Source organism: Neopelma chrysocephalum, unplaced genomic scaffold, assembly GCF_003984885.1.
Source record: "Neopelma chrysocephalum unplaced genomic scaffold, ASM398488v2 Primary Assembly neopelma1_24, whole genome shotgun sequence".
Lineage (NCBI taxonomy): Eukaryota > Metazoa > Chordata > Aves > Passeriformes > Pipridae > Neopelma > Neopelma chrysocephalum.
Window position 1 is genome coordinate 3,515,993 of NW_020897693.1, and position 15,290 is coordinate 3,531,282.

General features: G+C 44.2%; 1 protein-coding gene across 1 annotated transcript in view; it reads right to left on the minus strand.

Moving 5' to 3' along the window:
• The window catches only part of SWAP70 (switching B cell complex subunit SWAP70), a 39,809-nt gene extending 26,216 nt beyond the window's left edge, over positions 1-13,593 (minus strand). Inside the window, exons 1-2 of the mRNA XM_027700358.1 lie at positions 13,394-13,593; positions 4,827-4,967 (exon numbers count right to left, since the gene is read on the minus strand). Of these exons, the coding sequence (XP_027556159.1) occupies positions 4,827-4,967; positions 13,394-13,492 (240 nt within the window). The 5' untranslated portion in view covers positions 13,493-13,593. The remainder of the gene's footprint in view (positions 1-4,826; positions 4,968-13,393) is intronic.
• Between the last annotated feature and the right edge of the window lie 1,697 nt (positions 13,594-15,290).

A 15,290-nucleotide genomic window follows, 5' to 3' on the forward strand; every position in this document is an offset into this window, starting at 1 on the left:
ATTATACCTATCAACTGCACATACTGATCAGTGAATTATTTGCATATGCAAGAGCTTTAATGTCCTCTGTTTTCTTTCTAAACCCTCATTTATGTTATAGATTAAACTATTTGTCCTCTCTCTACAGCTTAGCAATGATATTTGTTTGCCAACATGTAACTGATAAAGGTATGTTTTGCACTGTAATGGAAGCCCCTTTGAGATTTTGGAAAACGTGTCTGAGAAACATGTTCTTGTACCTCTTGTGGTAATGGCACCAATAATGGTCAGTGGTATTTTCTTACGACAGGCCAGAGAATACATCTCAGATGCTTCGAGAACACCAATGCCAACTGTATGATTTCCTATCCACTCTGGTAAGTGGTCAGATATAGTGGAGGGTGAGCCACAGTGGCCAAGTCAAACACAGACTGAGGAAGTCACTGAACTGATGTGGGTGGAGGGAAAAAAAGAAAACAAGACAGAAATAAACTAGAAAAGAACCCTATGCCAAGAAGCACTTTACAGAACAGTTTCCAGGCATAAAAGTGAGCCTATGAAAGAAAACCATAGACTTTGCATGCTTGCAGAGCGGGCCACCAATGTCAGTGCTGATGCAAGAGGCCAGCTCCAGGCTGGAACTGTCCTGTGAATGAGGTGCAAGTTGTAGGAGCCACAGCTGCTACAGCTGCTTCAGCATCCATCTTGTTCACACAGGAATCATAGAATTATAGAAAGATTTGGGTTTGAAGGGGACCTTGAAGATCATCTAGTTCCAACTTCCATGCTGTGGGCAGGGACACCTTCCACTAGACCAGGTTACTCAGAGTCTCATCCAACCTGGCCTTGAACATTGCCAGGGATGGGACATCCACAACTTGTCTGGGCAACCTGTTCCAGTGCCTCACCACCCTCGCAGTAAGGAATTTTTTTCCTAATATGTGATCCAAACCTACTCTCTTTCAGTTTGAAGCCATTCCCCTTGTCCTGCCACTACATGCTCTTGCAAATAGTCTTGTCCCATCTTCCCTGTAAGTTCCCTTCAGGTACTGGAAGGCCACAGTTAGGTCACCCCAAAGCCTTCTCTTTTCCAGGCTGAACAATCCCAACTCTCTCAGCCCCTCCTAATATGAGAGGTGCAAGAAACATGGGTCTTGAATGAAACACCAACTAAGTGAACAAACACTCCCTGAAAGAAGGGCTGGAAGCCATGTTTCATTCTCCTTCCTTGTATTTGTCAGTGCTTCACCCCTTGGCTGCTCTTGCCTGTGCTTTTTCTGTCTGTCCTCCCCACCCTGCCCAGTGAAGCCTGACTTCTTTTCTAGAACAGCTTCTCCCACCCAGATGATGAGCGGTTCCACCTTGGTAATGTCCTAGCGGTTATGCTACTCCCGAGGAAGACGCCAACAGGCTGGGAAACCTCCTTTCCTACAGCCACCACCTGGCAAGTGCTCTAGGCACTGTAAATAAGATGGGATGCCCTCTGAGCAGCTCATGTTTTCAGGCATGGCAGCAATCAGTGACCACAGGGAGACGGGTGGAGAAAGGCACAGGCCCTGGCTGGGCAAGTGCACAGTTCCTGCTGACATGGCAAAGTCAGACTGCACCTGCCTCAGGAACTCGTGTCAGAGCCCAGGTCACCTGTTACTGCCGTCAGGATTATGCAGCAGTCAAATAGGAGGTTTCAGAACCATTTTGCCACAGGGGAATAGGTTCTTCTCTGCCACCAGTCCCACTTTAGACATGTAAGTCCTTTTTACAGACTTGATTCTGAAAGGGACTTTGTGGAGCCCACATGTCATCCAGAGCAGAGGCACTGATTAGGAATTATTCAGGAACAATGATTACATCAGCACACGAGCCCCAGCTTTCCAAAAATATAACAAGCAATGGTAGTGTAACTAGCACTCATGAAGTTGTCTGGAAGGTTTAGAACAATGTCCTTCTTTGTCTCCCCCCACTACGACTCTCCCTTGCTATAAATAATGCCTGCTGTAAAATACCACCATTGCTATTGTTGAAAAGGAAACATTTCAACAGGTATTTAAAGATATAGATTGAAAATAACAGAACATGCTAAAATATAGTCATGAAACCAAGGAAAACAAATCATGAAAAGATTATATTGGCAAATGACAGCTCTCTCCTGAAAGAGACACTCACAGAACAAGGCAGATTTTGTTTCAGATGCAACAAAATTCTAGATACATTTATCTGCTAAGTAACAAGCTGTGTGATACTGGAAATCATCAATTAGGCAATACTAATTATTCAAATTGTTTATTGAAATTCCCTATGTGGATGAAGGAAACTAGTTGCAACCAATTTACCTCATTTAACTACCTTGTCTTTCCTGACAATTGTGTCTTTCTTGACAATTTCTTGGTTCTATATAAAGAGGCTTTAGTGCAGAGTAACACACAGCGTAAGCCAGCACCAAAAAACATAAAAAGCTACAACTACATTTAAGAGTACAACAGAAGTTATTTCCAAAGGTTACAAAGTCCTCCCAATAAAATTTGTAAGTCACAGATACGTAGTTTTAAAAGAGTTCTAAGAATTCGTTCTTTAAACACTTTAAGAATATCTTAAAGCAAAATATCTTGAGATCAAAAAAACCTCTCTTAAGCAGGTGGCTCTTACTCAAATCAATTAATTTACCACAAGATGTCTGACTGAAAATTGAGAGGACTGCCTCTGTATTTGGGGCTATAAAGCATCACTCCTTTAGTAGCTCTGCTCACTAGCACAGAATAAGAGCATTTCTTCTACAACCACCCCAGCTAAAAGAACAGATTACGCCTTGGAAGAATGAAGAAAGAAGGAGTTTCTTGTGTGCTTTTTTTGCTTGTTTGTTATAAACAAAGGAGACATGCTGTGAACCAGTGACTTCATCCCACTGCATGATGTTTTCTGGCACTGATGTAAAGTCATCTCTAAAAGAAGAGATGTCATAGTCAAGATTTTTCCCATCCAAAAAGACAGCCTTCTGTCAAAACAACTCCACTAATTCTTAATAGTACATATCTAAACTGTTTACAAGCATTTAGCCAGGATTAAATAACATGAAGTTACAGGTAATTTAATCCTGTTCCTTAACATTTTCATCTTTCAAGATTAACTAATGGCGGGGTATATCAGGCAACCATTGGAGGCCAGATCAGTGTCTGAATAAAACAACACAAGAAGCTATATGCAGTCATGCTCTTTCCTTTCATGAGAAAGCAAGGTAGCTCCCCCTTTGTTTTTATCCTGGAGTAAGAAGGTGCCCCGGGGTAGCACTGCAAATTCTCACCTACTTGCTTATATAGGCGGGTCTGTCATTTTCAAATTAAAATGTTATTTACATGCAATTGCTCCTCATTTCCTTAACTATTTTTCCTATAAACACCCTTTAACAATAAAGCACTTTTAGATTTGAAAAAGTCTTCCATCTCTCTTTTTTTTTTTTTTAACCTAATGACTTGCTACTGCCTACAAACAGTAGAAACCGACTCGGTTCAGCCTCTCCCACTGTAATCCTTTGGTCAAAATAAATTAAGGCCTTTTCTTTTTTCACAGAATTTTTATCTAAACTGCTTGCTCTCTGTTGAACCTTACAGGAGCTCAGACTGCCAACATGAAGCAGAAATGAGATCACAACTTCTTAGGGACATAGCAAGAGTCTTCAGCATGTCTCAAGACATTAATCTGGTAAATTTTTGTGTATTAATGGCCAACAACTCCCACACATCAAACAGGATGGGGCGTCTCTCATACTCTCTGAGTACAAGAGAAACACAGACTAGAGAGGCAGAGGAGCTGATAAGTCTTAGCTAGATATGCTTCTACTACTTCCAAGCTGCCAGACTGCATTATATACATACATCACATTTTCCACCAGTATTACACATAGAGTAAAGAAGGAGTAAAATTCAACAAATCAGGCTAAAGAGTTTGCATCACCTGCAATTGCTGCTTTGGGCTTTTCCACGGTGTGTCAGTTCAGGACTTTTTAGCATAATAAAAGCAAGCAAATAGCTCTGTATCTCTGCAGCCACAACATCAGAGCTTGAAAGTTTCTGGGGTTGACCCCAAGTGTACGACAAACCAGTGGTATTGAAGCTCATGTTAGCACTATCATGTGGGCTGCTTTTTACTGTCCAGTGCAGTAACTCAACATTAGCTCTCAGAAAAAGAGCAGGAAGATAGTCGCTTGGGGTTTTTTAACTTTCAAACCCCGTGACTACCTCTCTTAGAACACGATGGAGAGGAGAGCAGGGGAAACCCTGCTGGCTTTACAGTAGGGATTCCCCCAAAACAAGGCACAGTAGAAGAGTGAAGAGTGCTCAGACACGAAAGGAAAGAACTTACAAGACAAAACTTAACAACGCTGCCTGATGTCACCCACTGTAACTTATCTGAAAGGATGTACTTATTAGAGTACCTTGTGAAGAACATTGAAGATATTTTTGCCCTTTTTGTTTGCAAAGGAGTCTATGACAACATTCTATTGTAGCTGTAGTATAAAGTAGGACAATCTACAGCTCCAAGACCCTTTCTGATAAATTCAAGCTGAAGTGCTCTATCAATACGAACACAGTTCTGCATGAACACAGCTTAGACAAGGGCCAGATGTAACAGGAAATAGAAACCAAGGAGAGAAGAAAGAAGTAGAAAACAGTGCACCCTTCCATTTTTAGGCACAGGCTCTCCAGAGTACCCACCCCATCATGACCCCACACAGATACACTCACCACCAGTGTCTTCACACCAGCACACTTCCTGCACACACCAGTTTACTGCAAAGACACTCCAACAACAACAACTGACAAAACAAAAAACAACAACAAGAATTCAAAACTTACCTTTTCCAAGATGAATTTGTTTAGGTAAGGCATGTAACCCTGATTGGAAACCGGCCCTTCATCATCGTCCCTAAAGTGCTCTTCCAAGGCCACCGGGTCGTGGGGGACATTTAACACCGTACACAAGTTGTGAGAAAGGACCTATGGACAGAAGAGAAACCAGTGACACTGCTGTCAGCCTTAACCACGTGCAAAGTGACACTTTGATGTCAGCACAAGTTCTGCCCCATGAATTTTTGTCAGAAAACAAAACATAACTAAAAGAATGGATTCAATGGCTTCAGACAGTTGCACGTTCCCAGAGGCAGTGCAAGCACAGAGAGGTCCAGTCCTACAGCACTGCAAAGGCAGCTACAGAAGTTCCCCTTTGTACATATATACCCATGTGGCTGAAAACCAGGAGAGGCATGCAGAAACACTGAGGCAATACTTACAAAGTGAAATCAGATAGCTATTGAAAACAACCACAAACACCTGGCCTTTGAAATTATAAATATTTATATCTACTGCAAATGAGTAAGAGAGAAAACAACTCAATATGTGCCTTAAGTTTACAAAGAAGCGACCACTCAGATTAAAGCATTAACTATGGATTTCTGTCATCTGCTTTTGGGCTGCTTCTCAACATTCACCCCATGTTTCAGCTGGCAAATGAAAAGTAATGTTACAGAAAGGGGAAGGGTTTAGCCGTGCTTCTCAAATTTTTATTTTAAAAAGGTATTTGCATGAATTATATCAAGAGCATAACAGCCACCAGCACTCGTGTCTGTTATTGAGAAATGACCTTCAAGAAGAGACTACACACTTGACTAATTTTAAGGAAGTGCTGAGTTACTGAAAACTAATTGGTAGCCGACACACCTCAACTTCTTCAGCTTGAGCTGAGCTTTGCACACTCAAACCAACACCTCAGTGCCAAGAGGAAGGCAGAGCTTGGGCAGCAGCGACTCCTGTGCCACTGGCACTTTCCCCAAAAAAGGCAAAGCACCATCCCTTTCGTTGCTCACACTGCCTGGAGTCAGGTCAGTCCTGCCCACCACATCTGAAGCACCCTGTCACTGGGAAGCCCTCTCCCTTGGCATGATGCAGAGCTGAGCCTCTGAAGGTCATGTACCAGCTACATGAACTGGGTTAAGGATTTAACTTCCCTGTTAAATTTTACATGCCCTGTAATGGTCTGCATGGAAAAAAATGTACCAAAGGCAGAAAATAAAGGTAAAACAAAATTAAGCAGAAGTAAAACAGATCACATCTTTTGAAAAGGTGTGCTGCTGGTGGTATTATTTTTTTTAAATCATCAACTACATGGAACAGACTGCAACTGAATTTTGGCATATGCTTTAGTTTTTCATAACATTAAAAAAAAAAAACCAGACCCAAATGATGCAAACAGAAAGCAGTAAAAAAATGTGAAGAAAATTTATAAGCATGTCTGTTTAGGTGAGCAGACATAAAGTGGTCAAGATGGAGTTAGTTGCAAAACAAGAAGTGAAAGTCTGAAGTTCTCAAAGCCTAGGAAATCAAACCAATGCTACATACTTAAAATGTCTGGGCTTTCCCCCACCCACCTCCCTCCCCCCCCCAAAAAAAGTACACTTACTTTTCTTATGTATGATAAGGAGATATGCAGAATCTAAGTTAGTTAGCAGAAAATTCTACAAGGATAGCCCAAAATGCATGATTAGTTCAGAAGAGAATTCCTCTCTACATACCTCCAAAGTTAAACTTTCTTTTAGAACAGACATTTCCATGAGAAACACATATTTTGTACGATGAATGCTAGCACTAAGGCATTGGAGCTAACGAGGCGTAAAAGTTTAAAAACACTTAAAACAACAGCATCAGCCATACTACAACAAAAGCTGTATTTCAGAAAGCAGCAAAATAGCATTTAGAAGTTATCACATTTCACACTACTCTTCATCAACAGTGTATTTTCCTTCAATCTATCCTTATTTCTAACCACCACATCAAATCAAGTATTTGAGTCCATGTGATTTACATATAGGTTGGGGGAACATACTATCATGTGTGTTTCCCTTTCTATTTAAGGCTTCTGTTGTTATTTATAGAAGCCTGAGGGATTCTTGAATTTCTGAGAGATAGAGATGAACACCATTTCCCAACCACACTGTAGTTGCTAGTACTATAACAAAAAAAACACCCAGCTAATAAAAATATCCTAAAAGCATAACTCATTTAAGCTTACTACCAAAGTAAACTAAAAGTCTCAATAAAATACTTTCTTATCACGTCCTTTCTACCTATTTCTCTTCTCCTTTTTTCAGCCTGCTTGCTGTGCTTGGACTGTCAGAAACCTAGGTGGTTTCCGCATTAAGCAAGCAATTTACCAGGAAAGAATTCCACTTTCAATGATTTTCTAATATCTGCCTTATCTGCGATCTCTCCTGTGCCCAGTGCTCTCTTTTCATAGCTGAGGAAATTCCTCGGTGCCTGCCAAAGCCTGCCGTTCTCCAACGGGGCCAAGCGCCAGCTGAATTCTTCAGTTGCAGGGTAAGCCTGAAAAATTCTGCACTGAGGTCTCGTTTTGTTTTGGTTTGTTCTCTCAAAACACATTATCTGGACCATAAGATACTCTATTCTAAGGAACAACTAAAAAAAAAAACACCTAGATGAGCACTAGGTTAATTGGGGTACAAAAATCACCTTGTCTTGCAGAAACTCTATGAACCATGAAGAAGTTTTCCACCACTAAGGATTATTCCCCCCCTCACCATGCCCACAGGGTTGCTAGGCAGCTTTTTCTTTCCTCACTTACTGTGCTCTAGATGCCACATTTAACAATCTACCTTCATGCCAGAGCCAACTCCTATCCCAGCCCAGGGGCTCATCTCTGTGCTGCAGCACATGGGTACACAGAGGGTCCCCAAACTGGAGTACATGACACAGCACAAGCAGCCTGCACAGGGTTCACGACACCAGTGTACTCCAGGTGCCATTCCTTCATTTTCCCTGAGAAGTTTTGTAACAAAGATGCCTAGTGGCATCCCATCTTTCCCCAGGAACACTGAAGGTGTTCCGCTCTAAATACAAATATCCAGATGAAACACGCCAGCTGAACACCAAAGGTCATCACAGACTTTGGATTTACTTTATTTATGGCCCATTTCATGTCGCTTTACATTCAGCTCTACTCTGCCATAGCTGCTCCCCTCTGAGCTCCTATTTTCCAAAACTTTAGCACGTGTTGAATTGTTACCATCTGAGTAGTTCCATTTAACCATGTCCGTAAAAGTGACCTGTGTTTCTACAGGGAATGGGAAGATCTGCTGGACAACTTATTGCTCAGCAACAAAAATTTGGCCCAGATGACAGTAGGAGCATTACCAGGGCAGACTAGTCCTGCAGTGGCTATTGTCGGCTTATTCGGTGGTTTTTTTGTTTTCCTTTTCCATCTGTCAAGGGGGTCTTCTCCTCCCCCGTCTCTTTTTCAGATTTTAAAATGTTGGCATCACAGATCCCGACAGCTCCATTCAAAGGCTTTGTGTGAATTCATTCCAAGACATTCTTGGCTCATCTCTCCCTGACATCCATGTCAGCAGCCAGCCAGCCAAAATAAGGCTACTCACAAGTGCTTTCCCTTTTCCTTTTATGACCAGTGTGAAAGTAGCATCGTATATGCCCCTTGTCGGAGTCTCATTATTTAGCACTGGGGTTAGTGCAACAACCTCTTTCGCAGTCACACGAGCGTATTCCAGCCCAGCCTCCACCAGCTCAAGTTCACCCACATCACCTCTCCCGTTCCTTCTTTTGCTCCCTTCGCCCTTTGGGCACTCACAGACCCCTTGTCACCATTTCCAACAGGCTCGCTCTTCCTCTTGCCAACATTACCAGCGTGCCCCCTTTGGCCCCCAGACATATACTGGTGCCAGCCTGCATCTGTCCAGTTGCCGAGGGAATTGCCTTTCTGTCCTGTGGTTCCTAGACCTTAGGAAAAGCTCCTTGTAAACATACTCTGTGTACTGCACCCTTCTTCTACATCTCCCCTGAAACCAGTGAACAAAACAGAATCACAGAATCAATTAGGCTGGAAAAGACCTCTGAGATCATTAAGTCCAACCTTTGACTGAACACCACCACGGTACCAAGTGCCACGTCCAGTCTTTTCTTAAACACCTCCAGGGACAGTGACACCACCACCTCCCTGGGCAGTCCTTTCCAATGTCTGATCACCCTTTCTGTGAAGAAATTCCTCCTGATGTCCAACCTAAACCTCCCATGGCACAGTTTAAGCTCTCGTTCTGTTGTTGATTCCCTGGGAGAAGAGACTGACCCCCACTTGCTACAACCTCCTTTCAGGTAGTTGTAGAGAGCAATAAGGTCTCCCTCAGTCTCTTTTCCTCCAGGCTAAACACCCCCAGCTCCCTCAGCTGCTCCTCATTGAACATGCATTCCAGAACCTTCACCAGCTTTGTTGCCTTTCTCTGGACTCACTCCAGCACCTCAATGTCCTTCCTGAATTGAGGGGCCCAGAACTGGACACAGGACTCGAGATGTGGCCTCACCAGTGTCAAATACAGGGGAAGAATCACTTCCCTAGTCCTGCTGGTCACACTATTTTTGATACAGGTCGGGATGCCATGGGCCTTCTTGGCCACCTGGGCCCACTGCTGGCTCAAGAACAAAGATTAAACGGGCCTGTTTTTCCACTGAGAGCTGCTCCCCTTAAGCACCGTCTCATGGCTCATTTCCTAATGCCCCCTGTTTTGGTCTACAAGTTGCCTTGGTTTGCCACCTCCTGTGGAAGAGGAGCATCCCTCCTCTCACTTCACCAACATGATTCCTCATGGAATTCCTCGCACAAACACTTCTGAGCCCCGTTAAGAGCACGAGAGTACGACTCTCTCATAGTGAGTCACAGTGACTAATTTCCTACCACCCTTCACTGCTGCACAAAGCCAATTGTCCAGCCTGGGTCCTGCCCACTCGTCACAGGTTCTCACCCCTGCCACTACCTTGCTACATTGTTCGAGGTCTTCCTCTCCCTTCGGACCATCCCTCTTGCCTCTGATTACACTCCTCTTCCTCTTCCCACCGGCCACTGACTTCACATTTAGCAGGAAGGTAAAACAAAGATAAGAGGTATAATAACCCTATAAACATCCCAGATATGAGAAAAGATTGGTTTAAAATTTCTAAGCCTAATGAGTAACTTTGGTCACCCACATATTACGGGCCCAAATGAGACAGTATTTTCACAAGTGGCTCACCATCCACATTCTGGAGGTATCACACCAGGAATCCAAGACCCTAGGACTTAGAAAATCCACCCCAATGTAGCACATAAAACAAGAAGAGCCAAATAAATTCACTTCCTAAGCAGAGACAAGCCACAAAGCAACGTACAAAGAGCTTCCAGAGAGAGTGTAAAAACTAATTGATGTGTATTCTTTCCAAGACCCAATCACACACACACACACTACAAGCAGTTTTGCTGGCTCTCAAGTGCAACTATATTTAAAATCACAGTGTTTCAAGATCCAGACGAAAAGAGGATTTAATGTTGGCACATTACAGAAACTTTAAAAATAAGTCAGTTTTAAAATTGCAGATTGCCGATGAAATTGGATTTAAATATAGGAGAGGAAGTATTGGCATGTAGCTCATGCTCAAACCACAGCAGCAGCTGTACCTGCATACACAGAACTGACACTTGAGCCTTGCTGTATCAGTGTCTGAATGTGTTGAAACACAGTGATAAAATAATGACTGTGTCCAGATTTAAAGCTGTAATTTAAGAACAGAATACACAAATGTTTCTGCTGGTGTAGATAAAGGGCTAAGATCTGCAGCCAGCACAACAGTAGAATTTCTGAAGATTACAGATCAAAAAAAGTAAAAAAGAAAAAATAAAAATCAGTGCATACTGGAAGAAGACAATATTCAAAATTACACAAAGGACTGATTTGACTGTCTCTTCTCTCAGCAGCTCAGAACACATACAAAAGATACAAAGGGATAAAAGACATCTCATTAAATCCTTACTATTCCAAGCAAGTCTTAGTTTTTCCTCCAAGCACTTGCTGTTTCTCCAGACCCAACTGACTCACCTCCAATCCTTTGCTCCAGATGTATTAAAAACAAATGTGTGATGCAAACCCTTCACAGTGGGGCCTTAGCTACATAACACACACACACTCATAGTATTTAAAGAAAATTATCTATTTTAATGGAAGGCTCAAAGATCACTTCTAGGCAGAGTAACTAGAAATCACTGTCTTTAACAATGAAACCTGTTATACTTAGGAACGTCTGTGCAACATGATGGTAACACCTTATACTGGATTACACAAACCAAAGATTCATTGTCAGTAAGTTTTCTGACTGAGAAGGGAAGAGTTCAGCAGGCTACAACACTACCATTTTCAGAAAAAAAATATGATTTTATTATATTTTTTAAAAAACTAATTCCACTAAATTATTAAACATATTTTCCTCATGTCACAGATCTATACTAACCTCTTTATCTCCAAGCACCATCTCTCCATTTTACAAGAGTGCTTATCTTCCTCGTGGTAATGTGGATGAGAAATACTTTATTGTGAAACACCCTCTTAGTACAACATAGACCTACCTCAATCAGATAGAAACTCCTCTTTGCTGTCCTGCCTGCCCCTTCCAACACATTCATGTTGGAAGCACATCCAACACATTCATGTGGGGCTGCTGCCATCGTGCACACCTTTTCTCCCAAGCAGGACTATCAGTTTGACACCACATTCATCATTTGCCACAAAAAAATCTATGGAAAAACAACCCCTTCCTGTGTCTCCCAAAAACTAATTCTTGGTGGCCAAAGGAGAAGGCAGCAGCCTCACTTCAGACTTGTTTCTGCACTCCCAGATCCTCTACTTGACACTTTCCTCAGGAGCCTTGATATCACAGACAGAACTGCACAGACACATAGAGCCCCACATTTTTTTCATCCCTTCTCTCTCACAGGCAGATGGAAACACCGAAACTGTCCAGGAAGATGTCTGACAGGTAAGAAGGAGACAAGTTTAATTTCCCTCTCCTTTTCATTTTTTTACCTTTTTTTAAACACAAGCATTTGAAAACATGGGGTTCTAGTGAGACAGCAGAGCACAACACTGTGCTTCAGTTTGGAAACACTGCTGCTACTTTAGTCAACCTGGGCCAGTCAGTGATCTCAGAGGAGAAGCAGCAGAACCAGCCCACCAGCATCCTGGCTGCTTCCTTGGCCATTTCATTCAGCCCAGCACCTGTGGACCACATTGCAGCTTTCCCACCAGTCAGCACAACATGTTGCAGACACATTCCCAGGTGAGTGCACTGAGCGCACCTATCACGTCAGTGCACACAAGGTGTGGAAGACAGAGTGACAGGAAAACACGATTCCTTTAAAAAGCAGGACAATGAAAAAAAAAGCCTCTCTGCAACCTGCTTCAGTTAGTCCTGTAACACTGCTACACAAATACTCACTTTCACAACACCACCTGTGAAAGATCCGGGACCTGCACATGTTTTCAGCCTGAGCTCAGTCAGGTCTGGCCTCTCGCCTGACTCCTGCCCCGCAGCCACTTCTGGCCAAGTTCAGCTCTATCTCACGGCCCGATCGCCCCAAGAGAAAAGGAGAAGAGGAACAGGCTGCTTGCAGAATGCTGCCTGTTCTGGACACTCATTACATAATTCTAAAAGCAAAGTTCATTAGCTACCAGCCACGCTTGGAAATGCCGCCCACAGCACGGCCACTCACGGAGTTAATCCCACGAAAGGCGCCAACTTCAGCTAGTTGCTGCGCCCCACACAACCCCAGCACTCAGTACAAGGACCCACAGTCCCAAATGTCAACAGGTGTTGCGTTCTTATTCAAAATATTTATTTAGCCAGATTCCTGCTATTATTCCCAGGCCAAGATGGTCCCATAAAGCAGGGCCAAGATGGGACTGGATTCAGCGAGCTGCCTGAGAGCTCTTTTAAGAGCACAAACACTACTTCAGCGTATAAGCTAAGGAAAGAATGGCACAGTTGGAGCCTCTTGACTAATTCTCCTGTTTATATCCAAATAAGAGGGCACTGTGGAACCTCGTCCTCCCCTTGGCAAGCTGTGAATTTCACTTGGACGCAGCCAACCCCTATAGATGGGACCTTGTGGCTACCCCACAAAAGATTTTGGCCAGAAAGGGTACCAAGGACATGTGGCTGAAAGCGGACCAGAAGCACAACAAGGGTTTGTGCAGTGACATCTCGGGGAGGACGAAGCGCTTGCCTGGGCTGAATGAAAATCAGCCTGCTCGGGCTCCAGGGGGAATCCGGGCCAGCCTCCGGCGGGACGGAGGCGGCCAGGGGAGCGGGGACAGGCGATGCCGTGGGATGAAGCACAGCCCGGGTGGGGAAAACGCAACATCCAGCCCGAAAGGAGCTCTGAAAGAGGGTGTCCGTGCCCAGCCCGGGCAGGTCTCAGCCCCGCGCCCCCATGTCGGCTGTGCGGGCGGGCGGTGGAGACACCCCGGGCCGTGTCACGGCCCCTCGTACCCCATCGGGCCCCCGCCCCGCGTCCCCCGGGATCGCCACCCCGCGCTTGCCTTCAGCTGGGACTTGGAGACCTTCCCGCTGCGGTCGAGGTCGAGGGCGGTGAAGGCGTGCCAGATGGACTTGAGCAGCTCCTCCTTGAGCCCCACCATGGCCGGCCCGCTCCCAGCGCCGCTCCCAGCGCCGCTCTGCCCTCGCCTCCTCCGGCCCCGCCGCGCCCGCCCCGGGGGCGGGTGCCCGGCCCTGCCCGGCCCTGCCCGGCCCCGAAGGCACCGCCCCGGGAGCCGCGTCCCGCCCCGCCGGCCCAGCCCGGGGCCGGGGGAGCCCTCGGTGGTCCCGCCCCGCGCCCCTCGAGGCCCGGATCGCCCTCAGAGTTGAACTGCACATCAGCCCTTCTTCTAAGTTTCTTTTCCTCGGGCTTACTGCTCTCCAAATCTCTCTTTCCTGTTGCAGTCCTGCCTTGTTTTCTCATTAGGAAATTGAGGAGATACACACAGTTAATGAACAATTTTGAATTTTGTCCTTCGCCGTATGTTGTCCTTCTCAATTTTTCTGATGTCGTGCTGTAACGCGTGTGAATAAATTAACATTTGTCACTTCACTGTTCTCCAGTACTGTTAAAATGCCGATTAGGATTTTCACGCGTCAGTTGAGATAGTAAATAAAACAGTCTTGTCATTGTAATGTGTCACTAGATAGACAAAATAAGTACTGCATGGCATTGAAAACTGTCTTGAAGGTATCAATGAGCCTGATACTTTTTTTGTCTTTCCAAATAATTCCCCTCTAGGCAATTGTGACTTTTGGGAGAATAGGAATACAACTGAGTCTATAAATTCCATTCACTGAAGTCTTGGGTCCAACGTTCCCAGCAGGATATACACACCGAGGAGAGCAGCTTTCCTCTTGGAATCTTCCTGTCCCAAGACTGTCAAAAAGCAGCTTGGAAAGAAGGCTGCACACAGCTGGAGAGAGTGAAGTGCAATTGCAGTGCAGGGGGAGATTCAAAAAAACCTCCTTCTCCACTACTTCCAGAGCAGAAACAGGAGAAAATGTGATCACAAGGAAGGAGTTGTGTTGATGGGAGTTTTTTTTAGGGTGGCAGGGTGTTTGTTTGTTTGTTTGTTTTGTGTTAACTCCTCTTTAATGCTGTGGGTTGGGAGTTAGTACTGGTAAGTGCAGATGCTGTGCTTAGAATTCAACCAAGATTAATAAAATAAGTTTATGTGGCATTTCTGTTACATTTTGCAGGAAAAACAACTTAATATTTATTATGTATGTGCTGTGACCTCAACAGCCCTTTTTTCTGTGTATAGAGTCTCTATTTTTCCAGCTAAGCAGTGTTGGTTGTCATACTTAGCCAAAAATACTTCTTCAGACACACTTTGGAGAGAGAAATGATGGAATGGCTGTTTTCTACAACCTGACAGATGCCTTCAGCATTTCGATCCGAACAGCAAATACTATAAATAATGTCAGCAACACAGCCAGGATCCAAACCTCAAAGGCACTGAAGCCCTAGGCCCAAATGTCAGCCACCCATTGAGACTTCTGTGAGGTTATTTTGCTGTAAAGGACAATGGGTGAGATGACGAAAGCGATGGTGGGCATGGACTAAACATCGGAATGTGTAAATCACTCTAATCTTTACTGACTGGCAGAGGCTGAGAAATAAGAGTGTTGCATGCAATATTTCTTGCAACTGATGGCAAAGCTCAGGGTTTTCTGTTCATCTTTTTGCCTGTAGGAGTTGAACATGTACACTGCTTTGACTGCTGCATGTGACTGTCATTCATGGTACATAGCCCATGATGTTGTCAAGGTTTCACTTTCATGGATTTTGAGCAGAATCATTAAGATCCCAAACTCAAGACACATAAATAAACAAGGGAGGGGAAAATTAACTTTTGTCCAATTTTAGTCTTCAATAAACTGCATCATCAGAACAAA